Source organism: Falco cherrug, chromosome 1 (genome assembly GCF_023634085.1).
Source record: "Falco cherrug isolate bFalChe1 chromosome 1, bFalChe1.pri, whole genome shotgun sequence".
Lineage (NCBI taxonomy): Eukaryota > Metazoa > Chordata > Aves > Falconiformes > Falconidae > Falco > Falco cherrug.
Genome location: NC_073697.1, coordinates 12,210,472 through 12,237,956, shown reverse-complemented (window position 1 = coordinate 12,237,956; position 27,485 = coordinate 12,210,472). Strand labels below are relative to the sequence as shown.

The window sequence follows — 27,485 nt, the reverse complement described above, 5'->3', positions numbered from 1 at the left end:
CGGAGCTGACGCTGGCCCCGCCCCGCCGCGCTGGCCCCGCCCCGCCGCGCAGCCCTCAGCGGGGACACGCCGGGTATCGGTGTCTTGTGCCGCGGCCGCAGCCCCGCGCGGTCAGGCAGCCCCCGGTGCCCGCTCCGGTGCCCGCTCCGCTCCCGGCCGCCGCCATGTATTTCTGCAGGGCCGCCTCGCAGGCGCTGGCCTCTCGCCTGAGCCGGGCTCCTTCTGCCGCCAGCCGCCTCAAGCAGCGGGGTACGCGGGGGCCGCCGGGGAGCGCGGCTCGGGTAGAGGTCAACGGGACGGCGGGGAGGACGCGCGAGGCGGGGCGGGAGGGGACGGGGGGGGTGGCGCGAGGCGGCGGTGGGGGGGGGACGGGCGGACATACGCGTGAAGGTCGCGGGCCGGGGGGCGCGCGCGCGGGGGCGGCCGTTGGCGCTGCCGGTTGCAGCGCGCGGCGGCGGGCGGGCGGGGGTCGGGCGCGGCTGCTCGGTCATCGCGGGGAGCCGGCTGCCTGGGGACCGGCGGGGAGCCCCTGCCCCCCCCCCCCCCCCGGGGCGGGATCGTCCTTGGGGGCAGCGGAGGGGCCGTCCCCGCCCGCCGCCCCGCTGCAGGGGTGCAGGCTCGGTGGCGGACGGGTGTCGCCCCCGCCCCCCGCAGCGAGGGGCCGCCGGCGAGTCGGCTCCAGCCCCCGCGGGAAACACTGCGGGTGCGGAGCGCCTTGGGGGGGCCGTCGGAGCGGCGGTGCCCGCGGGGGGCTGCTCGCCGCGGGGGGCTGCTCGCCGCCGGGGGCTGCCCCCGGGGGGGCGGCGTGAGTCAGCCCGGTGTGGCAGCCATGGCTTCTGGCGCGTCCCGGGTTGTGTAACCGGGCTCAGCCCGCCTGGCCGCGCTGGGGGGCTGCGGGCGGCCTGGGCGCTCTCCCACCGGTGAGGTGCAGCCGCTGAGGGGAAGGTGTGCGTGGGAAACTACTGCCGAGCCTGTACAGAAACGTACACGGATCCGTCGGGGTGCCTGGCTGCTGAAGAGGATCCTGAAGTGCGTCATGAGACAGATGATGCTAAACGTAATCCAGCACACGACGGCAATGTTTTGAGGTTGAGCCTATTTTTGCAGCTACACACGGCGATGCTCGGAGCCATTTTATGTTATTAAACATAAGCACTCTTTCAGTAAGGCGCTTGTCATCTGTGCTGTTCGCCTGGGATGAAGTCATGAAATTCAGCTGAAAGCTTTGTTGGTGAACAGAATTACATCTGTTTTCCATGCGTCTCTTTCTGAGAGGTACAGAAGAATCCAAGGCTATAGCAAGCATCAAACTAGAGAAACGGTGAACAAAAAATAAATGGCTAACATTGCTATTATAGCGAATATGCATTCAATCAGGGATAAAATTGTGTCATCCTGCCTGCCTCTGTACCCTGTTGGCCAATACTTGAGGTTACGGGCATTATCTTAATGTCGGTCATCTCTTTTGGGATGAAGGAATGCAGATTTGAAGGAAAAGGCTTTTTCTTAACACGCTCTGTTATTAAACTGAAGAGGTTTTGTTACTTCTCCTGATCAAGACCGCAGCGAGATGGAATAAGGACAGATTAATTCTTCTACGTACCTTAGGCAGGAACTTTTTTACATTCCTTTTTCTTAACATTCCTTAGGTAGTTCCTTAGTCTATATAGACTGCACCCAGTACTTGGAAGCCAACAGGCAGACAGCATAGTTGAAGAAATTCATAGGCAGAAAATTTTACACTCTTAGGAAGAGCTCAACCAAGTACTTTGTTCAGTTAGGCACCACACCCTGTGTTACTCAGTTGTACTAAAGATTGCTAAGCTGTACCTCTGTTTTGTTACACCTTTTTAAATTACCCTTTCCCATACAAAGTTCAGATTTTGTGATCGTATTTTAGCAGCGCTTTACATCATTTTCAATGATGGTTTTTATAGCACCTCTTCGCCAGATGTCATCTGGGAGTGTTCCTGGCTCTTCCGGGGAGACCATGATTTACTATCTCCTTGCTGGTGTTGCTGCTTTTGGTGGTTTATACTATGTAAGTGTTTGGGAACAAACCTGTTTGTGCTTGCTCAGTTGGCATGGTGTACGGTGTGTTCTGGGTTACAGAATATGGTCAAGACGCAGTCAATAGAATGTGAATGTCGTAGCATATCATTAAATACAGTCTGAAAAATTAGTTGAAGAGAACTAGTGAAACTGCACGCCGATTGCTTGCCTGTTTTGCTGTCGCTGATATCAATGTGTCCAAAGATGGAGAAGGGCACTTACATCGAACCCCTTGTCTCTTCTTGTCAACCACAAACATTAGGAATATCTCAGCGGGCAAGGCAGATGTGAAGTAAGCTGTCTGGAGCTGCAAGGGGAAAATTATTGGGGTTACTTGGGGTACAAAGAAAGATAAGAATAGTAGTTAGTTAGAGAAAGCATGTTAAAAGTTTTGTAAACATCTGCTTTTGTCAAGCTTTTCAGTAATCATTTTCTTCCCTGCATCTAAGTGTACGAGACTTTATGCTTCATGTCCCTAAAGCCATTTCATAGCTTCCTTCCACCACCCCCCAAGATCTGAGATAGTGACTAGCACATCCCAGAGAGGTACATGTTTCCCTCTCCCACAAAATAATCCTCTTGAATGGTAAGTAGCTTCTGCTTGTTCAAAATATTAAAATTATGTGATTGCATATCTGGGGGAATAACAAAAGCTCTTGCTGTCAGCTTTTTACCAGAGTTTTTGTTTTTTGTTTTTTGTTTTATATTCTGACTAATTGTCTTTTAAAATACTGTGTTCGGTTCCTGAAACACTTTGAAAGCTGCAGCGTATATTGTATTTGCTTTCTAACAATGGAGAAATACGAAATGTATAAATGTATTAGTGTAGCAAAACAGATTTAATTTATTATTTTTCTTAGCCTTGCTTAGCGTAATTTAGTATGCCTTTTAAGATGAGCGGTAGCACTTGCTTAAAAACTCTTCTCTCCCTCTCCCCTCTTTTTGTTTGCCAACTTTGTAGGGATATAGCACTAAGTTTAGGTATAATTTCTTTTCAGGCCTACAGAACAGTCAGTTCATCCCGCAGCAATTATATTGAACATATGAATATTCTTCATGAGAGAGCTGAGGGGCGGAAAAACAAAACTTGGTCAAGCAAGGGTGAGTTGAGCTGTTCTCGCTTGTTCCCTGGGTACATGAGGATCTGGAACGGATTCCTAGCTTGTCTAATCAGGCCATAACCCTGTCCAAGTCCTTTTCTGAGCTCGCTGAGTGGGACTAAGGCAGAGGTGGTTGTGCAGTGTTCTGTTACGAAGCTACTTCTGCACAAATTTTGGGAATGGTCTTAATGTTTAGGCCATGAATCTGGCCTGTGATCAACCTGCGGGAGTCTCTTTGGATGGAAAGAGTTGATGTGTGAACAATGGTTTAACAGTTGTATATTGGATATTTGCATTTGATTTACTGGTAGCTTAATGAAACTTGACTAAATACATAATGCTGTCAAAATCAGTTTTGTTCTTTTGTTTGTTGGGGGGAAAGAGATAACTACCTTTTCCTCAGTCAACAGTTTGGCTGCAGGCCACCTGCCATCAGGGAACACAATAGGAAAAAAACAATGTTTTTAAAAAATATTGTAAATTGGACACATTTCTTGTCCCACAATTTTGATTTTTAATTCTTTTTAATTTAGGATTAAATCAAAATTGCCACCACCTAACTATATGGCAAATCCTTACTTAGCTCTTCATGCTTAAATAATTAGACCATGTTAGTTCAAATGCTTGTAATGGAATGTTGTCTCTGTCTACATCAATTAGTGTTACAGCAGCATTAATATAAAAGATAGAACTTTGGCAAGCATGGCCTTGCTAGGAAAAGCAATTAGAAAAAATGACTTCTTAAGGATGTTTTTATTTTTATTTAGTTGTTATTTAAAAAATAAATAATTTATGAAGCCATAGCACTTGAAGTTCTTTCTTATTTTTACTGATGCTGACATCTAGAGAATTGATTTAATATATTTGCATGCACACAAAACCCAGATTTGAATAAAGTATGCTGAGTTTAAATTTTCTTTTCAATGTGAGAACATGCTTTGAATTGTCTACCTCTAAAATTATTTCTTTTGAAGTTGTTAGTCTTGAAGTTCCACCACACGTGCTTTGGTTTTAGAACTTTAAGGTTACAGGTTTTAAGATGTAAAATGGCAAAACACCTAATTTCCTTTCTCTTGAGCAGCTGGAAGCGATACAATTTTTAAACTTAATTCTTTAAATGCTGAGAATTTGGCCACAATTTTACTGCAGTCCTTCCTTGTCGCTAAAATAAAAAAAAAATCTAACCAGGACCAAGGCAGATATTTTCTCCCAGTGACCTAGTTGTCTGCTCTTCAGGGAAGAAATAAGGGTTACACTGGTTACATTCTGGCTGACAGTCAGAAGAACACGGTAGATGTGAAAGCATTAAGCAAACCTTCCAAGGCGCTCAAAATGATGTCAGTGTATTTTCTCTTTTCTCTTAAGGTTCACTTCTGCAAGGTACTGAGTTTTAACCCTAGTCTACCAAAATGTTTGAGTGGGATACCCGCAGAGTCAGTGGTGCTGTTGACCCACTGAAGGCTTTACCAGGGTAGCCTGAGACTGGGGTTAGAGCACTCAGTGCTCTGTAACTCACTTAATTCTGAGTTAGGGTACTCTCCAGACATCCCATAATCTGATGCCTTGCATTGCTTAGTAATTTACATAAATGTCACAACCAATGGCAGATAATTGCTGCCTCCCTTGTTGTTGATAGTAAGAAGTCCAAAACATTTCTAGGCCACACAGTGACCGCAGTTGAAACTTATTTCCTTTATTATTTTCGCTATTGGACTTCTGAATTAAGTGCTCAACCCAGAGTTTACAATTGGACTTCTGAGTAGCTAACTCCAATTCACAATACAATCTACTGTTGAATCAGCTCTTTTTTTAAATCCTTCTTTGCTCCCAACTGTATCCTCCGAAAAGAGGTTTCTGTTCTTACTTTTCCCATGGAATCCTCTGTGCTTTCTCCAAAGAATTAATATCTCTCTTCCTCCCCTTTTTTTCCTGTTCCCTGCATAGTCCCGTTTTTGTGTGTATCTTGTCACAGAGTGTTACCATAGTATTGCTTTTCCCAGAGGTGCCAGGGCAGCTTCTTTCCCCACACGTTCTTTAGATTCAGTTAGTCCTTATACTTTTTCACAGTAAGCCTTGCTGATAAGAGCAATCAAAAATTCTGTTCTCAAGGTAATCTCAATATTTTTTTAGGGTCACGTAAAATCAAGCTTCGAATAAGCTGTACGACAGTGCAGGTAACAATATGAAGTAGTAGATAGAAAAGCAGCGTGCCAAAGAGCACGTTCATGGCATATTTGCTACATGCCCTATGGTAAGAGAAGAACTTTCTAGCTGGAAGAACTTAATAGCAGGGAGCAGCTGATCAGAGACAGACTGTCCGGATACAAATGATTTTTGTGATTTTTCAACCTGAGGAAAATTCTCCCCTTATGCCCAAACTCCAAGTGTCTGTTAGAAAGAACTGCATGTAGCAAACAAGGCTGTCAAAACATGAGAAATAATCACATGCTATTCTATGCTTATTTGTTTATTAGAGGGTTGAAATGATAGTTAATGGTATTTTAATTAATGATGTCACAAGTTTAAAAAGAGATCTAATAGCAAATTTTCTGTAGCTCTTCTGAAGTGAAAGCTACTCTCAAATTTAGGGAGGGGTTTAAAAAAGCCCCTGGCAGAAGCCTGAGTTGAAGTAGCAGTAGGAAATCTGGGACATCATTTGAACTGTAAAATGATGTTTGCCTTGCCGAACATTCTGCTTGCTTATTTAGCAAATACTGAGTTTTGTCTTCCATTTGTGTGTCTCCTTTAAACTTGTTCCTGATTTCCTTCACTTTTATCAATGACTTTTCTTTTTAACTTGATGCAAGCTGATTCAATCTTTCTAATCTATACTCTGCTTTTACACTTTCCAGACTAAAATACAAGGGAAATCTCTTTCCAAACCCGAGGAAGTTAAATACAAACAAAGGACAGTCGTTCACCATTGCGTACCTTGCAGCCTACCTTGGGATGACTTTATACCTTCTATTGTAAAACTCTATTCTTGTGAGACTTTAAAAGAATTGCCTATGTTTGCAAGGCCAAACCATATTGAGCTTATTACTGAACCTGCTTTGTGGAAGGCAGTTCTGAGATTGAGGAGCTGGCTGTCCTGAATGAATGCACTCTATATTTGACTGTCCAATAAAGTGTACTGAATGCTGAGCTTGGCTGTTAGTCTGTTCTTTGTGTAATCAATTTTAGTTTCTTCTAAATATAGCATTCTCTTAAAGGGACATGATCAGGTTGCATAATACAAAGCTTTGATTTTTACTGAGCAATGAATAGATTTGCGTTTAAACCTGAACACAAAAAGATGGGCTTGCGCTAGCATAAGGCATCTAGGGATTAAAACTGATCTGTTTAGTTTTTAAACAGATACGAAAGAATAAAATTCTGACTATGTCTCTTTAAGCTCTTTCTTTTCTATTCTCACTTAGTTTACACTGTATTACAAACTTCGTTTACAGCTATGTTTTTTCACATGGTGATTTGGTTCTAGTGGTAAACTTGCAATGAACACTTGGTATATAACTTTCTTTTGTTAACTTGATCTTAGTGCATGTTTGCATGGTGATTGTGCATCTTTGTTGCTTTGTGCTGTTATTTTTTAATGACTTGTCTCAGCTGAGTTTGAAGTAATGCATGTTTGGGAAACACTGGATTTTTCAAATTCTAAATGAGTCCAACCCACAGCAGTGTAGGCAAGTCTTTGAAAAGCAACTGGGACTTGTAAAAAAGAAAATGGTCAGTCATAAGCGGTCGTATCTTTAGTAAAGTGAAGGCTGACCATCTGCAATGAGCAAGTTATTTTCTTACTTATATATGCCTAGTTTCAGTAAGGGTCCCCTGTTTTAATCTGCCCCACAGAACCTACCTGTCTTCCTTGAGCGCTATGGCTCTTGCAGGGGCCACGGTGCATTCAGTATAGCTTTCAAGAAAGTGGGGTGAATAGGGATGGTCGTGTACCTGTGGCAGCGTGGAGCTACGAGATGGCACAAAACCCTTCTGAAAATTAATCGCTTGTTGAGCTTGGCATTCCTGTAGCTGTTGCCGGCCAAGTTAGCCACCTCGAAAATAACTGCACAAACTGAAGGCGCATCTTGGCTTGCAGAGCTTCTAAGCTGTGAGCCTGATGGATAATAAACTCCAGAAGAGCTTCTAGGTATGGTAGCAAATGTCTTACTGCCAGTGTGGTAATTCCACTGCTGGGTGCGAACGGGGCAAGAATCCTCCTCCCTCTGACACCCGTGAGTGCATGATCACTGGCCCTTTCAGCAGAGGGGGTTTGCAGCAACACTTGGTGGGGTCCTCTTTTATCCTTCCCTGCACTCCCACCTCTTGCAGTCACTTGCTTTAAGCCACAGTTTCTCTTCTTTTTACACTGAACCAGTTATGAAACTCGGTAATTAAGAATATGGTTTCCTCATCTTGTAAACATCTTTCTGGTGCCACATTAGACAAAGGGGGGGTGGGGTGTGTTAATTATTGATTACTTTGTGCGTTCAGATCTCAAAGCTTAGTTTCCCATTTTAAATTTAGATGGTGATGATGGTAAAAGGTAGTTGGTGAATTTCTGTTGCATGCATGCACTTTACTCTCTTTATTGTATTAAATAAATCCTTAAAAGGTGATGAAGAAGAGACGGCTGAAGTCACTGAAGCAGAGATAGCCACGGAAGAGGCTGATGCAGTAGCTGCTGCTGGACCTGCAGCACAGGACGACAGTGCTGGACCTGCAGCACAGGATGAAAGTGCTGGGGTATCCCCAGAAACTGGAGGGGAGAATGACTTGCTGGCTCCAGATGCATCCCCTGCTGTAGAGGAAGCACAGCAGGAAGCTGCTGCTAATTTGGAAGTTGCTGCTGATTCAGAAGGTGCTACAGTGCAAGGTTAACTTATGAATGTGGTTTGTGCGCGTGTGTGTTGTGCGTTCTAAAACTCTGCCTCTTACTACAGAACATTAAGAACAAACATCGGTATTCCTAATGGAGTCTGTCCTGCAGTGAAAACTAATTCAGGTGTTGACATACCATGAGCATAACGTAATTAAGTTTATTAAATCAGTGTCTCTAAAAGCCTGTTGCCTGTGGCACCAGAGTTATTGTCTAGAACGAGTAGAATGAAAAGACTATTTTACTACTCCATTCTGGTTTTCTTCTTTAAGATCTTATATTAAGGAGAGCATGTAATATGATCAGTTAAACAGTTGCTTCAGTGACCTCGTTCTTAAGAGTTTGTTAAGGAATCTAAACACCATATTTCACTGGCCATTCCTAAGATATTCACACTAAATAATTATAGCTGTTCTGTTAACGTAACTTCAACAGAATCTTGCATAGCAACCAAAGTGTTGTCATGATCTCAGTGTTAAGGATATGCTAGGCTAAAAATTTCAAAATTCAATAAGTCGTCCAATTGGTATTAAACACTTAAATCAATTAGTGGCTACACATTCAGTATTTTGAACTGTCAGGGCATTTGAAGTATTTTGGTTTACTGTGCTTTTTAAAAAATCAGAATAAAACAAGTGCAAACCTATCCATAAGTTGCACAAACTACAGGAGTATAATTTAACTTGATTATTTTTAGCACTTTTTTTATTATTATTAACCTGTAAGGATAGAGCAATGGCTTATCCTCTTACCTCTTGATTTGTTCAGCTTAAGTTGGAAGTGACACACATAAAGCAATTGCAATTTCTCAGTCAATAGGAAAGCAGCAAACATTTGCATCTGGTGTCTTCCATTAAAAAACAAACAACGACAACAAAACTTGCCAACCTATTATGAAAGAGAAACTTCACTCTTGATTCCTGTTGTGAAAGGGGAGACTTCAGTGTGGCTGTAGCAAGTCTGAAAATCACTGAAGTGGTTTTCAGCTTGACTCAAACATGGAATCTATACTGCACACCTGTGTTTGATTTGCTTTGAGAAAACAAACATCTACTTGAGAGAATATATCTAAAACACAGGTCAAGCTGAGGTGAAAAGTATTTTTGCCTGCTAGTCCACAGGAGGTTATCGTAGGATCTTGAAAGGTTTGAGCAGATTTCAGAATTTTCACTTTTTTCCTTGGTGACTCCAGTGAAGAATGGGTGCATCTTAATTGCCTTGTTAAGAGATGAACTTCAGAAATGGTGCAGCACTTCAAATGGCTGACTTTAGTGAAAGGTCTAGGTATGAATGGGATTTTAATTCATGTGTGAATAGCTCCTGTGCTTCTCTGCAAAACAATCCACTACAAATAAGATTTTAAAACAATACTTGGTCTAATGTGCTAAAAGTAATATACCTATTAAAAAGTACAAGTAAGTATATTTGTAGTCACTATTAGGGTTTATATATTTTTATATATATATATATATATATAAATGCTTTAAGGTAGTAGTTTAAATACCTAAAGCCTTAAAAATTTCCATTTCTATGGAATGTTCAGACCATTTAATTTAGAAAGGAAGTATTCCGGTATACGTTACGGTTAGTGAATTATAGATGTTAAGAGATAAGTTTTACAGTGTCTTACAGTAGTCACCTCTTGCTCTACAGAGCAATTGCAAACTTGCACATTAGGGAGTAAGCACTTGCTTGTATCTAGAAGTGGCTGAATATTCCATTCACAACGCTTATTTAAGAATATTTGATAACTGTCGGATAGGGTGTAGGATCTTCCATATCGTAAATATTCCTGCCACTCTATTGAAGAAGAAACAGCTATTCCTGAGAAACGTTGTGCATGAGTGGATAAAGTCCGAGGGTCTAATTAGACATGGTGACTTCATGTAGTTAGTGGTCATTATTTTATAAGAGGAAGCATGTATTTTAACTGTTAGTTGCTGCTGGTGTTGGCTGGAAGTGGATGTGCTATTTAAAAGTTACTGATTTCTTAGATCTGTTTTCTCTGGCAACATACTTGCTGAAAAAAAACAGCACTAGAACAACACTTCTGCTATACTGATATTTATAAGGGTATCTGAGGGTTGTTTCAGGTGTCCTGTGTCGAATCTTGCTGCGGTAGTTGTTCTTTGCTGTGTGGTAAAGCTGGCAGAAACAAAACTCTGGGATATAAAATTGTTGAGAAACTTCTGCATGTTGTTTCTTCCTTCCAGCCTCTTATCAGGATATCACATATTAGCTAAAGCATTTCATATCAAGCAAGAAAAGTTGTACTTCCTCTCAGTAATTACTGGTTTCTAAAGCAGGGGAGTGTTCTCCCCAGTATAGCCGTTGCCTGATCTCTTTGACGTTTCTGGGATGTTCAGACTTGCTTCTGAGAACAGTTCTCTCGTGCCACTGGTCACCGGTGAAGACTTGTAAATAACTGTTTGTAACAGGCGTGCCGAAGTCCAGGGCGAGCCCTGGGGATTTCATAAGCGGTTCCATGAGGTTCCCCACGGGGCCTGGGTCCCGTCCTGCCCTGGGAGGCTGCAGGGGCTCGGGCTGCCAGCTCACCTTTAACGCTGGCTGCTCCTCTCCTCCAGACCCCAGGAGAACAGCATGGCTGCTGCAGCGCTCCTTCCCTCGCGTCTCCAAGGAATTGACAGGGGCCTCTGGCTCTTGACCTCGTGAAGGGTTTAGGAAGCAGCACGGGGTCTTGCAGGCACAGGCTTAAACAGGTATCCCTTTAAGCTGTGTAAAAGTTAGTTTCCACTGGCATAATACTTAAAATACAAGATGATGGCATTTTGATTCAGAAGTTCTCTGCTCTCTATGTACCGCTTTGTTGAGTGTTTGCCTGCAGTCAACAGTTACTTGTGCTTTTAAAAAAAGTAATTTTATAATTGAAAACCTTCTGGAAATACCTTTCAGTTTTGTATTTAACCATCTTTATCCCTTGTATTCTCTCCATTTAGAGGAAGAAAAAAGTGTTATCTCCATTTTTACTGAGGTAGAGAAGGATTTTTTCTTTCACAACTGCCCAGGAAAATGTAGGCTTACTTAGAAAAAGTATACTTATTTAAATAATCTTTATTATTTTTTTGGTAGCTTGATGTTACTTCTACAGATGAAGGTGCAAGTATTTTTATTGTTACCAGTAAAACTCTGCTTTTTCAAATTGTTTCTTTTAATCTATAAGGCATTCTGTAATACGTTTGGAAGTGCAAGACCATGGATGTTTGTCTCTAGTTCCAGTATACATAGATGTGTATGTATACAGATAACATGAATGTGTGATTATACATGGATGTGCAAAAAAAATCCCCAAACCAAACAACAAAAAAACCCAAACCCTCAACCTTGGAGGTAGGTACTTAATACTTAATCAGGATAATTTCAATTTTAAGAAGTTAATTACAATTGTACCTGGTGGAAATTTTCTCCTTGCCTCAATTTAAGCAACTTAGAACCTGCTACTGGTATCTGGAATTCTTTGAAATACTGTTGCCGAAAAAAGTCCTATGCCATGTTACTCTGTTCCCAAGGTTTTAGCTTCCTCTAAATTGTATTTTTCTGTACCTTTTTATTACTTGAGCTGTTGCACTGTCACTCTTGGGTACTGCCTGATGCTGGTAAGTTCCCTGCAGTTCTCCTTCTAGTGTACTCTGTGGCTCGGGACCATAAATTAATATCAGTTTTTCTTCAGATAGAACAAATGCTATAAAATGCACAGATTGGCTGTGACTTTTAGTTTTTTATTGCTGCTATAAACTTTTCTCCAGCTCTAGTACTGAGGCTTGAGGTTTTAGCGTTATCAACTGGAATAGCAAAAAAGCAATTAGCCCAAACCCATGCTTTCTTGGACTCCTGACTTCTGTAGTGTGGGTTCTTTTCTAATTTTCGAAGTATTAAAGGGTGTGGTCTTCTCTGTTATTTCAAACACCGTTGGAACGAGTAATGAGGTTTGGGGAGGATTAGTGTGTGAATGTGCCAGTGTTTTCCATGTTAAGCATTGGATGGCATTACAATGCCAGTTGTCTGCAGCCTAGAGAAACAAATACAGGCTGCACTGGACAGGAGTTCCTGCTTTCTGGGCAGGACTTTTGCTGACCTGATCACGTAATGATGCCAAGCAGATAAAACCACCCGACATGACTGAGGTATATTGTTTTTGCCTGGTAAGTTACCAAAATCTGGGTGCTTGTTGAAATGCTCTGACGCTGGGAGTATTTTGAAAATTGCTGAAAAGTCCTCAAAGTGATTTGCAATTGCTCATACTTCTTCAGAGGCTTTCAGAATGATGTTGCTCAGTAGGACAAATACATCCTTCCAGTCATCTGTTTGTATGAGATGGAAGGAGGAGGAAAAGCTGTGCAACCTGCAGCTCTTTACAGCTGTAGGTGCTGGGTAAGATGCAGTGTGGGTAGGGCTGGACAGACCTGATCCCTTATGGTTATACTACTTGCTCACAGTTGGACCTCGTGAAAACAACCACTTTTTTTTCTTCTTCTTCTCAGCCTTGCTTGTGTATGTCAGAAGCATCTCATAACAGGCCTATTAGTGGCCGTTTTCATACGTGTAATGTCATGGCATGAAATGTGTCTCTAGGTGTAGACTGGCATAACAGAAGACAGAATCAGGGAAAGTATATCATCTGACAAGGTCTGTGCTTAATTACCAACTGTAATAAAGGTTTTCTATTCTGAATCTTCTTTTAGAGGATTTTTTTTCTCTTCATTGATTGTGGTAGACTAAGATAGCTAAATTAGGCTGTAGAAAATTGAATTACGTGAATATTATCCTACTGGGGAAGTATCCACATCTCTGGAACTTCTGTTGGATGTTTCTGCTTCACTTTTGCCACTTTCTTTATCTGTCCCTTGAGCTGCTGCGCTAATTTTTTTATCTCTCTGATTGCCACATACTGGACGCTGGTCTCTTCTCTCTTCCTCCTGTTTTTCCTTCCTGAAACTAAGCTTGTAGACGAGTCATCACAGCATAACAGGAAAATCTCTGTGGGAAGAATATGAACAATATTTAGAAAAGACTTCTGTAAAAGTTGTGAGCACCTGAAGGCACGAGTTGTAAATAGGGAGACTGGTTTTGATGAGCTTAGTTGAAAAGAGAATTTTACAGCGTGCACTGGGCTGGGGAGGAAGAGTCCAGTAAAATGGAAAAAAACGTAGAACTTCCCAGCTAAGAGTGCAAACAATTAAGTGAGGGACAGCTACATTAATTAATTGTTGTCTTATTTGTCTATTGTAGAACGAGGGGACAAGTAGCTTCTCAAAAAAACATTAAAGCTGGTAAAAGGACGTAAAGTGAATAATGCCTAAATGGCTGACACTATTAAGGAGAAAACAGATTTGCTGCTTTTTACTAATAAAACATTTATAACTCACTGAGACCTAAAAAAGATCCTAGAAAAACTTTATTTCTTTAAATCGGTAAGCAAGAACTCACTTTGGTGAACAAAAACTGTTGGCGTTTACCTTGAGTAGTATTACCTGTGTTATTTGAAAAAAATCTTTAAATACAGCATGCAGAGGAATACTATTAGTGTCCTGCTTCAGGGAAAATGGCAGCAGGGACTCTTTTCTGTTCTTGTGTGGTGGAAGTTCAAACCAGAATGGTAATGGTGGGGATTTTTATATTAATTTTTGGGCAGCGTTTGTCATTGCGGAGAGAAACATTCTTTTCAAAAAACAACATGCCGAACTTAGGTTGCTTCTTTGAAAACAATGTAAGTGGGTAAAACTTGGTGCATTACTTTGTATGAAGAGTGTATAAAGTATTTTAATGAAAAGTTGTTTTTTTTTTAGAACTTCTGGAGGATTTCATACATAAAATTATTAGTACATTTTCATATATGCTGTTTATGTCAACTTGCACTAGTTTTCCTCGTGATCCATTCCAATCAGTGGTTAGATGTTTAAACCAACCAACCAACCACAATGTGAATTGCTTCTCATTGCTACAAATTCTTGTTACAGAATATAAACTGATATACTTGAAAATATATGAGGTATTATAAACTATTCTGGATTAATGTGGTATGCACTGTTATGCTTTCATTCTTACGATTACCGGCATCTCCGAATCTTCTTTTAATCATCCATTGTGGAATAAGCTCTCTTGAAGTTAGTCTTCTGGTCATTAGTATGAACTGATGAGGCTTTTTTTAGGAACTAGTAACTTACATTAGGCACAACCAACCTGTAAAATGTTTAGTTGGTTGAAGTCCTTTCTTTTCTTGCTGTATGCAGTGTAAAAAAATTTTTTTTTCTTAAAAACGTGCTTCATTACACCATGGTTTAGGCTCTCGGCTGGACCCCATGGATTTTTATCTGGATTACTTATGGATGGCTTGCAAAAAGAAAAAGCTGCCGTATTTTTACAGTGGCAGGATTATTAGAAATCCCAGCCTTCCTTTGTTCATCAGTTTCTCAAAGACCTTGGGCTCTGAGCCTCTGGTTCAGGTTTAATTTATGAAATAGCTGACATGCCAAAGGGAGAGAATTCCCGACGCCTGTGGGCGCAGGAGGCGAGGGTATTGCTAGGCAGGGAGGGCTGAGGCTGCTTTCAACAGAGTCGTTGGGCCAGGGCAGTTCTGCAAACAATTTCTTGAGGTCCGCCTGGGCTTTGGCAGTTGCCAGCCATGAGTTGCTGTCCTTTGCATTCAAGGAACTGATCAGACTGAAAAATAGTCGTTGTTTTTCTAAAGAATTGTTAGTTCCCTGATTTGGTTTAGCATGTAGAGCTGAGAGGTTTATTTTTTCGTATCTGAGCTCAAGTGCTGAATTCACAGTGTCAGGGAGAGGAGGTGGTCTGTGGTTAACCATCTGGTAGATTTTTTTCCTTTTTAAGCCCAATGTTTAAGTGTTAAGTGTTTTTCCTTTCTGAAGAGATGGATACCGTACTCTAGCTGGTTGTAATCTTAAATGGTAACTGAACTGCCAGTGAGCAGAGAGAGAGCATTTCAGGTAGTCCTGAGTGACATTCCTGGTGCTTGGGATGTCCCAGGTGGGTATGTCCAAGCCCTCCATGCCGAGATCGCTGCGTCTTCCTGGCCAAAGGAACCTGAAGCACTTGCTCACTTTACAGGGACTTATGCACAGACTTGCCTATTTTGTCCCCAAATGACTTGGTGGTTATTATTTCCCTCTCTTTGTATTGCTGATGTGGCTGAGGGTGGTTTGAACCCCTGTAAGTGGTGGGAGGAGATGCTGAACCCAAGTCAGCCATACGTGGGGTGGCAGGTGGCTTCTGATGAAAGGAAGAAAGGGGACCTTGGCTGTCACCACCACCTCAGGAATGAAAACAGAAGCCATTGTTGAGTGAACTTCTTTTCCATTTTCTTTAAAGTTGATGATGGAACCAGAATATGTGAAGGTGGTCTTAAGGGGAGTCGCAGTTTCTTACTGCAGCTGCTGTGTTCTACCCTGGATTAGATGCGAGGGAGCCAGGTACCCCCGCCTCTTGTGCTCTGTTTTGCAGCCTCTCTCAAATACATTCTTGAGTTATTTTTCAAGGATGGCAGAATTTGACTTTTAAAAAGTGAATTCTATTCTACTATCAGTTTTCCATTAGCAGGTCTTTAAACTATGAAAAGGAATAGGGAATATTCTGTTCTGCCTATCCTCACGTTTAAGGGGACGTCCCGAGACCCTCAGGGGACCTTACTGAGGAGAAGCTTTATGTAAACAAAAGCATCACATTCTGGGATGATTGTTCTCTAAAAGACTAAATGAAATATTGTTTCTGTTTTCACAATTAAATTGGACTTGGTTATGTTATAGGCAGCTTGAAATATCAAAGCTTTGTTTTGTACTCCAGCTTTGGTTTGTGTGCTCCAGGCAAATTCCATTTGTATTATGCTGGCTTACTTGTATTATTTTAGCTTTATAAAGCCACATTCTTCTGCAAATAATATTTTTTAAAGTAATTGATCCTGAATTTCTGCATTACAAGATATCAGCCTCATCTTGACTGCATAAAAAGAAAATTCATGATATGAAGGATACTGCTTTACATGAAATACTTCACTCAGGAAAGTATATATTTAAATATCTTTTGAAAATTGCAGGTAACCAGTCAGTGCTTGTTCAGATTTTTTTGTTGTTGTTATTTCTAACTAGGAAATACCTATTTTAAAATGAATCAAAGAATTAGGATTAGAATAAAAATATGATAATTTTAAGTGTATTAGTAAGGAAATGCAAAACTGGAAAAAAAATATAGGCTGTACTCTTGAGAAGGCTGTGGTTATCGTGCATGATCTTGTTATGAAACTTCCATCCTGAGAGAGGGTGTAGAAATTCCCACCTCCCCCCAAGCAAGGGAAAAATTGAATATGGCTTTAATTTTAAAAATATCTGGAACAGCTGCCTTCTCATATGTATTGTAAATAAGGAAAACATACTTACAAAGCTACTTAAAAATACAAGGTAAAACCGTGAAGTCCAGTAAAATTTAAAAATATAACGTACAAGTTAGTTAGGCTATTTGTATTGATCATCTAGAAATTGGTATCAATAGATAATAAAAAGATTTCAACACAAAATCACCCTGAACAAGGAGAGCATTTGCAGCAGTGCTGAGTTGACTGGCCAAAGGTGGTAAAACTTGCTGTAGGAGTGAAATTCCGAATTCCAGGAGTGCCTCCACACTTTTTAAAAAAATTGGGACTTTTCCTTCTTTTAATGCTGTTCTATGAGAGACAGCTTCCTGTGTTTTAACATGTTAAGAGAAATATATATTTCTTTCACAAGGTGAAGTGCTTCACCTGCACGGGGAGAGAGGAAAGCAGTTCTTTCCTTCTTGGAATAATTTCTTTCTGTATGTAAAATGAGTTTTGTTTGTTTTCCTAACAATTAGTTGCTAACTAGCTGCTGCTTCAGTGGAAGTGTGGAGACCTAACCCTCACATTAACAAGACTGATTTTTCTGAAGGTCTGCTCTAAGCTTTAAAGCAGTAGTTTAAATTAGCACTAAAGAAACCTCAGTGTTCTAACAAAGGGAAAGGTTCCTTGCTCCCAGAGTAGCCCAAGCTTGCTTAGACAGGAGCAGAACTTACTCTTGACTTGTTGGCTTAACTCCTCTTAGCAATGCTGACGTGGCTGTAGACGTGTAAAGAAGTCAATTATTTGTTTCTTCTTCTTCTTGATCTCATATATCCTGTTGCATTGTGGTCAATGAAAGCTGACATATGGAATAATACATATGCATTGGAGAATTGGCAGCTTACTTTGTTAGCTTTCACACATGGTAAGTGGTATGAAACACAGCTGGGGAAATCCAGCTTTGTGAACACTGAACACTGAAGCCTGACGAGATATGCCCTGTAGAAATGCTATCGGAAACAGTAGCTTCTACAAAAATTCTTGCGAGAACCAAGTTGTTGGCAGATTTCAGATTCCACTTAGCCATCATCCGCGCCAACTCAGTTCTCTCCATACCTCTTTTTCACCTGCCTGCTTCAAGATCATCCTATACTATCTTGTTTCCCCAGCGCTATGACATGACTGCCAGTGTGAGCTGGTTTAATTTTGGACTAGAGCTTTGCATTCCAAACAAAAATCCAAGCTGATTCTGCATTAAAAAATCCCCCAGGGAAGTTGGAAAGCTTGTTTTAAATGCTTGAAAGATTTGGGGGAAGCCGCTATGGAAGCAGTAGGGTCTGGGTTCTGAAGGTCAGTCTGTGCGCATGGGGTTTTGTGTTGGGGGTTTTTTATTATCAGCAGGAGAAAGTCAATCTGTATGTGTGGGGTTATTTTTTATTATTGGCTGGAGCACAGATGAGTCAGTCAGGGCAAGCAAGTCCCTGCTTATTGTGCTTCTCTGTTCTGCTGGGGGAATGCTGAGCTCACTAATATTCAGACAATTCAATTGACCATCATGAGAATGCAGAAGTGCCCTGGATTTGGGCTGGTTTATGTTCTACTGTGAATGCACAGAAATGTAGAGTCCTGCACTCTCACAACTGTAGCACTTGTGAGAGTAGAAATTGGGTCTTTAAAGACTGCAGGAATAACTGCTTTGTACAGGAAGCAGCTTTTTTTTCCTCTTTATTTATTTTTTTCTTTTTTCTCTCCACTGACATGGTAAGGATAGTTTCCTAAAAGTTACGTTTCTAGGTGGAACTAGATGCTGGGTATTGTGCTAACAAGCTACTGGAGCTTCCTAATGCTGCTGCCTTATTTAAAAATAAAAGAAGTTTAAACCCACAAACCTAATTTCCTTTTGTCTGTAAAATAAATTTCCTTTTCTGTATTCACTCAACTCAAAACAGATGTGTTTTCATAACATAAATGGTTTGGTACTGCGTTTGGTGCGTATGTAATGTGCTGCAGGTGCTTGCCCCATCATGTTCTGTTCCTGCGTGTGCAGTTTGGAGGGATGTATTTCTCAGAATATCTTGTAAAGCAGGGGAGCTGAAGGCCACTGGAGAGTGCATATAGCTATTCTGGGCAGAAGCAGGCAATATTTTTGTTAGGGTTCAGTATTAAGAGATGGATATTACCCAGATGTTGAGTGATGTACTGGTGGTTGTGTAGTGGAAATTATGTCAGGGGTCTAACTAGCCTGAGGGTGTTTGTCCTCAAAATCCTTGGTGTGTTAAAATCCCTTTGAATGCTTTCAAAACAGCTGTTGATGCAGTATGCAAAGCCTAACCACTTTCCTAATGTTAGTACACATGATTAGTTTGATTTCTCTGAGGCCTGAAGTTCTATTGTATTACCTTTTGTTGAAATCACAAGGAAGTTAAGCTCCTAATTCGGATCTGTAGGTGTGACAGTATATACAAATGCCTAGCAAAATGAAAGAAAACTGTAGCCACTAATACTGGGATGCAGCTGCTTATCCCAGGGGAAAACTTAAAATTGACAAATGCCTGGTGAAGGAGCACAAGAAAAATAAATACCAGTTTTTCAGGAAAAATAATATTATGCACAAAGGCTGAGATTTTGCTACCGTGTATGAAACTGTGAAGCATATAGCTTCTGTAGAGTAATATATCCTACTAAGATGGGGACAGGATGGGACCTGACACTTCACTCAATGAACAGTAAAATTATGAAACCATTTAATTCCAGTGCTATTGATGAATGATGTTGGGACTTGTGTCCCAGCTACAGAATTAAGAAAAAACCCCAACCAACCCACTTCTGTAAATCTAAGAAGAAACTAAATAATCAAGAACATTCCCATTTTTGGCAGATTTTAAATTGTATGGGTCAGGGTGAATCATTTGATTGAGACAAATTTGGCTGGAAAGCTGGGAGTGGGTGTTTTGTCAAAGATCTTAAGGAGCTGAAGTAACATTGTGTAATATCGATAATAAAGTAGCTGGGCATTCAGCAGAAAACCTAATACCAACAGCACTTAAATACCATGTGTCTTCATTGCAGTTGAACAATGCAGGTTATTTTGTTCAGTCAAAGCCTGTAGAAATTGTAAGAAAGCTGGCATAAATAGACAAAGTGGGTTGTAGTCATTGCTGCAAAAGGAAATACGGGGACTTCACAATTCCAAACCAATCCTCATTCAGAAAACAACACAGAACCAATTAAGATGCTGTAACTCCTCTACAACTCTATTTTGAAAAAATAAGATTATTTTTTTTAGTATTTGAACTAACAAAAGTTGGAAGTCATTTCAGTTGCATCTATTAATTGCTGTAGAGTTTCACAACAGGCTTATCAACAACTTTGCAAGAATTGAACAGACAGGAAAGTCAAATCCTTCTTCCAAGGATTAAGGAAAATGAGTCATCATTGCACCACGCATAGATTAAAATCTCTTTTATGAAATAGGGTATTACTGCAGGATTTCACATGCAACAACTGCAAGAGATTAAGCTGGACTGAAAAAATATGAAATGCATGCAGATTAAAAAAAAGGGGTGAGGGGGAAGTAGCACTTAGATTAAATTTAACATCCAGGGAAACAAAAAGAAGTTCCTAAACTTTGTAATGCTTTGTGCTACCAGCTGATCAGTAGGAGAGGATGCAAGGTACTCGGGCAGTGTCTCTGGTATTCCCTGCAGAGAAGGGGCCATGTGGCAGTCCTGATTCTGAAAGAGGCAGGGGACTTCAGCTTGCCAGGTCATCATTCCTCTGGTGTTGCCCTGGGATCACAGCAGTTCCCTAGGGCAGAGAAAAACATGTTGACCTTGTGAATGGGATACAGAGCATTTGTTCCAAGACCAAGCTATATACGAACCACCAAAAAATACACGGAGATTTGTTTTGGTATCTCACATTAATGCTCAAAATGGCCTTAATGGTTATAGACTGGTTCTTATTTTCATGATGCTGCAAGCAGCAAAAGACACTTGGATAGCTTGTTGTAGTTGCAATAGGCCAAAAAACTGATGCCAAAATGATCTTCATGGACCAGTCTGAACCTTTGCTGGACCTTAAAGCATGGATAATGACTGGGTACAAGCTGCCGTGGCTGGTGCTGCCATGAGCAAGAGTGCTTGGGCTGCGTGCTACTGCCAGCTTTCTCTTCTTGAAAAGAGCACTAAGGCTGTGGCAGCAGGAGGATGGGTCCTATGAAACTCTAGCCACGTGTGCTCAAGGAATGAGGGTGAAAGCCACTTGCATGAAAGTACCAGCTGGAGTTTTCTGCAGTAACCAAGGACAGTCACTCGTATGTACAGACACAGGTTTTCAAAAACACGCCTGTTGCAACCAGGCCCTTTGTCTTTTAGGGAGTGACAGCTACTCTGCAGAGACCTGGATGGACATGTGGGAGGAATCCATGTTTTGTTGCAGTAGATTGCCTTTCTGATAGCTATAAAGAATAATTCAGACCAGAGAGAAATCATTTAGTACAAGTGGTATTAGTATTAGCATTTGTTTTCAAGGCAGATATTCCTGCAGGTGACAAATCAACACAATTCCCATTGAAAGGAAATGAGGTTTTATTAAAAAGCAGGGAAGTTGATGTCGGTCCCTCTAACTTGCTTACTGATCTACTCTTCTTAGTGCAAAAGAAATTAGAACACTGAAACATCACAAAAAAGAAACAAAAATTGGGAAGATGAAATACTATAAGCCAGGGAGAACCTTTTTGGTAATATAAATGGAATGTTTGATGTTGCAAACTCAAAACCAGCAGCTTGTTACTATAGCAAATATATTGCATGACATCAAGTGATGCTAGCTATAAAATGTCTAATGTTCGGAATTTCAAATGTACTGGTTTTATTGCATAGCTGTTCCCTATAAAGACAAAGGCAGCAATTCCCGATTTTTCTTTCCTGTTGCTTCTTCAAACTTCAGTTAATGTTCTGCAAAATAAAGTGGAATAGTTGATCTTCAGAATATATTGTATTTAAGTAGCTGCAAGCTGATGCTTGGAGAAAGGCATTGGGATGTTAGCTCTATAAAACTCCTATTTTGAACTTCTGATGAAGCTGTTTAGTTAGCTGTATTTAGTATACATGTAGCTTAGTATAGGACACCATTTATAACAACAGTCCCTGCAAACCTTACTCTGCCGAGCAGTTAAGGTGTGTGATGATGGAGACCTCCAACAGGAAGGTTAGAAGAAGCTGGTAAGAGAGAATTTACTCAAGTACCATTTAATATGTAACCACTGGATGATGTGCTCAGTCTCCCTGCAGAGTGTTATCTGTATATCACGAAGTTTTTGTGAAGATAGATTGCTTTATCCTTAAGGAGTATTGAACAATGGCTAGTTGGCAATCCCGCTACACTGGAACCACAGCCTGAACCTTCCACCTGATGTTAGGATATTTCTATGTCAAAACTACCTGTGATGTCTTTGCAAGGTTACGTGGGGTCTACGTGTAGTGTCCTATGGTATGGATCAAACTAGGATTATTTCCATGGGAAGTTTACCATTACTATCTTGCACATTATTAATCATAGAATGGTTTGGGCTGGAAGGGACCTTAAAGACTATCTGGTTTCGCTCCCGCTGCCATGGGCAGGGACACCTTCCACCAGCCCAGGTTGTTCCCAGCCCTGTCCAGCCTGGCCTTGAGCACTGCCAGGGATGGGGCACCCACAGCTGCTCTGGGCAACCTGGGACAGTGCCTCACTGCCCTCACAGCAAAGAATTTCTCCCTAATATCTAATCCAAATTTACCATTTTAATAGTTGTACAGAAAAAAGAAAATAAAATGAGGGTATCTGCGAGAGAATGTACATGTTAGAGAATACTTACCTTTGTCTAAAGACATAAAAATAGCTCATGTTTGTAGTTTTCTGCCCCAGGGATGGGAAAAGTCAGACCTTCCCCAGAATTCCACTCGCAAAATTTTGTTTGCATGATAAAATTAATAATCTGATAGATCCTGTTGTCTTCAGTTACTTCACACATGTATGTTAGGCAGGTACTTCGTGCTTTGTGAGCCTTCACTGCTTTCCCTAATTTCTGCTGGTGAATGGAAAGACAAGACGATTCTCTCCAATTTGATTCATAGAAACTGTGAGTGAAGTCTTGGATGTTGCAGCTTCTTCTACCCATGAGGAAAACTTAGACAGTGTCAAGGAAGGAGTAGCCTCAGCAGCTCAAGAAATTTCTGACACATCCTCAAGGAGTGAGGACATTGATGCTGAGGAGTCGGGGCAAACTTCAGAAGGTGCAGGAGTACAGCTGGGTCTGAAATGTTTTGTCTCTGAAAAGCACTAATGGCTGTTTGCGCTGAACTGGCTGCAAGAGCATGCAGAACTCAAGTGATGCAGTGTGGCTGCTCGTGATGACTGTGTTTGGCATCATAGTGTTAGCCGAAAAATTAATTTTGGAATGATAAGCCACGTAGTAGAAGTAGGTATCGCTAAATTGGATCGCAGCGGTGTCTTGAGCTCACTGCCCTGCTAAGTGGCTAGTTGCAAAGTTCATTAGAACAAGAAATTCTCCCTTGTACTGCATGGGTTGTAACACACTTTTTTAATATCTGACCTAATTTGAAAGATAGAATTTTGTAAATTATATTGCTTTAAAGAGAAATATAGAGCATGTGATATTTATAAACCTTGCAGTGTTTCAATGCAGCTATGAACAATCTTATATTGCTATTGAAGTTGAACGATATAATTAAATGCAAATAAAAATGTGTGTTAAAATCGTCACTGGGGAGATTTTCAAAGGAGTTTAGAAGTTTGGCCTCTAAACTCTTTTACAATTAGAAAAGCTAAAAGGGAAAATGTCTGCATGCCTAATGTGACTTTGTAAATTGTATCCTTTTAGTCCAAAGGATCCTTTGGACTAAAGGAAAGAACTTATTGGATTGTTCGTCTTTGAGTAAGTTGTTTCCAATGTTTCTCATTGGTGTTTTATCTCCATTTTCAGTTTCTGTGGAGGAGAAGACACCTGAAGAAGTTGCTAAGGAGCACTAAAGGTACACAGACAATTGCAACATGCGGTTTCCCACTCTTCACCTTTCTTTTTTTCTCAGTGGCAGTTGCAGCATGTGGTAAGTCTGCACATGCATTCTGATGGTGTTCTGCTCCCAACAAGTACCATTGCTGGCATCTTTTAGAGGCTAGGGAGCAAAACGTTTCTATATCAGTTGTCACACTGGGTATTTATTTATGGCTTTATCTTAGTCTCATGCAAACTGGATAAAGACCCAACTGTTGTAGCTTTCTTCTAGGCAAAAAGCGTACTTTGGGCATTGGTTTAAATTACAGAGATGCTGGACTTCTGGATTATTGTCCTGTACAAGTGACCCTTCTCTTCTTATCCTCAGTGTAAACACGATGAGGTTGTAACCTTCTGGACTGTTTTTTTTAGACATGTTTTTTCATGACTAGTCTCTCTGCACTTTGAGTTAATGAAAAATATTAAATATAATATTCTTAATATTTTTCTAGTATCTTGCTTATTTATAGAATAAAATACTTTGTCCACAATGTTCTTACTATTTTGCTATTCCCTGTGACTCCCCTTTCCAAAATGGACTGTAAGATGGTGACAGAAACCTCAGGGAATAAAAAGTTTGGCTGAAATATGAACATGAATCTTGGTAGAAAAGATATTAACTGGAATAGAAACAACTGAAAGCTGAGCAAATCAACTTCCCTGGTCAGGAATTCTCAAAATTATTTTTGCTGCTGGTTAACAATTCATACGCTAAGTCCTGGCACACCAATGCAAGAGGAGAAGACAACGGAGCAAATAAAGTTATTTTTCATTGCATCCTCAAAACATATATTCTAAATGCAGTTATACAACCTCATCATTGTGTTCCAAGGCCTTCACAAATGTATGTTTGCTTATTCCATCATCCACTGCAAAATAAAATAAGGTAATGCCTCTTATCTTCTGGTGATAAGAGGTAAATATTGTTCTTAAACTGCATGGTCTTTTTCCAATGTTGTCTTAGCATTCAAAAGTAAAAAAAAAATGTATCAAAGCAAAGCTAACCCCACAATTATAAAATAATTTATAAATGCTGGAGTAAGATATGTTCCTCTACCAAACAGAAATAATGTGGTTTAGTGAGAATAATGGTGTAAAGGGGAACAGATATTTAATGAATGTGGGTGAGATGTACAGAAAAGTTGCAAGGGTTTGCCTCTCAAAACTTTTTGCTCAAAGTGAAAGCTAGGGGTACCTGAGAATAGCACATCAGAAAAAAATAAGTTACCAAGAAATTCTCCCCATTCTAGGGCACATAAATGCAGTGATATAGAGAAAGCAGTAGTTAGGAATCTCCTCCTGTAAACATCTGCAACCCTACAGATTGTTGCACTGTTATTGCAGAATTTGATTTGGGCAACAAACGCCCAATACAGCCAATCTAATTAATGAAGGCAGAGGCAGTAACTGAAAGCAGTGGGAGTGGGAGGGAGGGCAAGCTGGAGGAAGCCCTTTTGATGGAACAGTTTGAACGCAGGTGAAAAATAGATGAATCTGCTACCAGAATACAGGTCTACTGAATTCTGCTTAAACTGCTTGGCCTCTTTTTGACAAAAAAAATTACTTTTTATGACTGTAGCATTAAAAGCTTACAAAAAGGGTTTCTTACTGAGTTCCAATGTGATCTTGTTGGGAGGAAAACAGGTTTATAAAATATTTTACTACTTAGTGCTGGAAGATTGCTGGCTTACTTTCTCCAGTTAACAAGTTGAGCAACCATGCATTCCCAGTCAGGAGATATTTTTACTTTTTTTTAGTGTATGTTTTTATTGTAAACACTTCAGAGTACAGACCACAACTTTTAAGTTTGCATTAAAACACATACTTTTTAAGGAATTCAAAGCAAAAATCAAACAAACAAAACCAAAAGAATGTTGATGTGAGAATCAAATCAGTATCCAGTTAACCTTAAAACAAAATACTAATTATTTGGTGAAGGAATAGAAGTAGTAGTAATGGATGAATTCCTCAGATAAACCTTGAACTGATGCTGAAAGCAAGCCTGAGTAAGAAAATACAATTGTTCCCCTTTTTTTCAGAGTACAGCAGTTCTACTGTGTGTGACTGTTGGCCCCAAATTAACATTGCTATGAAGCTACTTATATCAGTAATCTCGGCAAACACAATTGGTTTACCTCATGCTTAAAGTTAAGCAAGTAACTATTTGTAGAAGTAAGGCTTAGTGGAATGTGTCCAGCGTGCAGGGGAACTCATTTATACCTGAACGACAGGGCTGAAGATGAGGGATTCCTTGAAATTGGGCTCTGTTGTTGGTAGCAGAGCAAGTTTTTACAAGCCATCAGATAAGTGTGATTTATGCGGCAGTTGTGTTTATATGCTGTAATTCACTGAAGTGATAACCTGCAGTCAAATTTACAGAGTGCTTTGAATGTTTGCAATGAAACAGACCTGATGAATCGTCTGATGCTAAACATCATTTATTGTTGCATCCTCTAAACCAGATTCTTTTTTCTTTTTCCCAGTAAGCAGTGCTGAAGCCTTTGAAAAGTTTAATGGAAATATTTGTGGCAATCAACCAGCTGATTCCCATGTGAAACCTTATACTCTTCCTTGGAGACATAAAAGAAATTGTGCAGTTTTTCATACCACACACTGCTCCTTAGGACCAGTATTCAATGCTGCAACAGACAACCTAATACTGTTTAAGTTGGTTAAAGAGATGCTTCTATGATTAACGTCCCTGCTTTAGAAAGTAGCATCCAGTAATAACTGTCAAAGCACCACCCAGCATGTAATAAATCTATGTGCTAATAGAAACAGTAAACTTAACTGAAACCATGTCAGAACTCATTCTAGGTCTTAGTTGTCTTATTCTGTACATTGATTTCTTACTTTTTGTTCAGACTTTGCTGCATAATTATAACATTGTAACATTCCTGGCTAAAATTTAAGTAAAAGGTTTTAACTAAGTTAAAATCTTATGAAAATTACCTGCTAGTATTTTTACATCGGGTCACAGGGAAAATAACAACCTTGTTTGCTGCCAGGTTTGGATTTACAATTGTAAGCATAGGGCATTTGGCTGTACAAGATCTAATTTTCCCCCTGCATAAACATTTTAGATGCTACCCTTCCTTGCACGATAATATCCAAGAGTAAACATTTTTAAGGCTCCTGCTTTGAGAACAAAACCTATTTGCAAGTAGTAGCAATAGGTAATTTATAGCATGAAAATCAAAATAACACTGGTTGAAGTTACCATCATTGATCGAAGTGGTAGCTCCTGCTTTGGGGATGCTGGGCCCTGTTCCTACCAAACTTCATGCAGCTTGCTGTAGTCTTTCTGCGTTGTTCTGTCTGAGCAGGGGCATGTGGGAATGGCGTAACAACGCGCGTGGTGGTTTGAGAGAACACTCTTGTACAAGTCGTGAGCAATTCAGGCTATGGTAAAGCTCCTCTCTAAGCACTTGCAGGTGGCCGGCAAAGTCCCTGTGAAAGGCTGTGCCACAGGTGTTCAAATGGACAAGGATTCTTAGGGACTAATAAAGAACAGAACAGCTAAATAATCTCATCTTGTTGGTATTATCTTAATGAAAAAACTTATAATGAATAATGGATTTGTATGACATTGTTCTCCTGACCCTCCACTGTGTTATATGCATGTGCATGAGTGTGCATCTACTAGAAAATTTTTCCTAAGAGCTGTTACAGCCATCACAGAATGGTGATAATTCTAAATCGGGGCCAAATAATGTATATTATACACAATTTGTACAGAAAGCGTGAATTATAAAGTGTATCTGACTGCCTTCTGTTCAAGCAGAACTTTGGAAAAATGTTGAAAGGGAAATCAACAGCATTACAACATTCCTACCCCATGGCACAAAGCAACATATGCTCCTTCCCCCAGTGTAAAGCAAATTATGATAGCGTTCCAACAAAAATGTAGCCTATTGCCCCTCTACTGGCTTAGGAATAACTGGAATAATGCAGAAGCAAAATGATGCTCCTGAGCTTCAAGAAGCCATACCACAGCCTTCTGCTTAAAGGATAAAGCCACTGTGATTAAATGCAATTTTTGTAGACAAAGCTACTGGAATAAAAGTCTTAGACTGA

General features: G+C 40.5%; 1 protein-coding gene across 5 annotated transcripts; it reads left to right on the top strand.

The window, feature by feature from the left end:
- The first annotated feature begins 33 nt into the window (after nt 1–33).
- On the top strand, nt 34–27,485 carry MGARP (mitochondria localized glutamic acid rich protein). 5 transcript variants are annotated; one of them, XR_008732632.1, is made up of 7 exons: nt 34–249; nt 1,938–2,041; nt 3,051–3,153; nt 7,762–8,022; nt 22,468–22,644; nt 23,337–23,460; nt 25,892–27,485. XR_008732632.1 is itself a non-coding variant. In XM_055712793.1 (7 exons), exons 1-6 carry the CDS (start codon nt 165–167, stop codon nt 23,381–23,383), a joined length of 762 nt encoding a protein of 253 aa, XP_055568768.1. In that variant the 5' UTR covers nt 35–164; the 3' UTR covers nt 23,384–23,385; nt 25,892–27,485. The 5 variants fall into 5 exon arrangements, 4 of the variants coding, with proteins under 4 accessions (XP_055568768.1, XP_055568772.1, XP_055568758.1 ...); XM_055712793.1 differs by having other exon boundaries at nt 35–249; nt 7,762–8,007; nt 23,337–23,385; XM_055712797.1 differs by having other exon boundaries at nt 35–249; nt 22,468–22,626; nt 23,337–23,385.

What these genes read in the sequence shown, in the direction of transcription:
- MGARP (XM_055712783.1), top strand. Translation starts at nt 165, where the DNA reads ATGTATTTCTGCAGGGCCGCCTCGCAGGCGCTGGCCTCTCGCCTGAGC. An exon ending in CAAAACTTGGTCAAGCAAGG is followed by an intron (nt 3,154 to 7,761) that starts GTGAGTTGAGCT and finishes AATCCTTAAAAG; the next exon opens with GTGATGAAGAAGAGACGGCT. An exon ending in AGAAGGTGCTACAGTGCAAG is followed by an intron (nt 8,023 to 22,467) that starts GTTAACTTATGA and finishes TTTGATTCATAG; the next exon opens with AAACTGTGAGTGAAGTCTTG.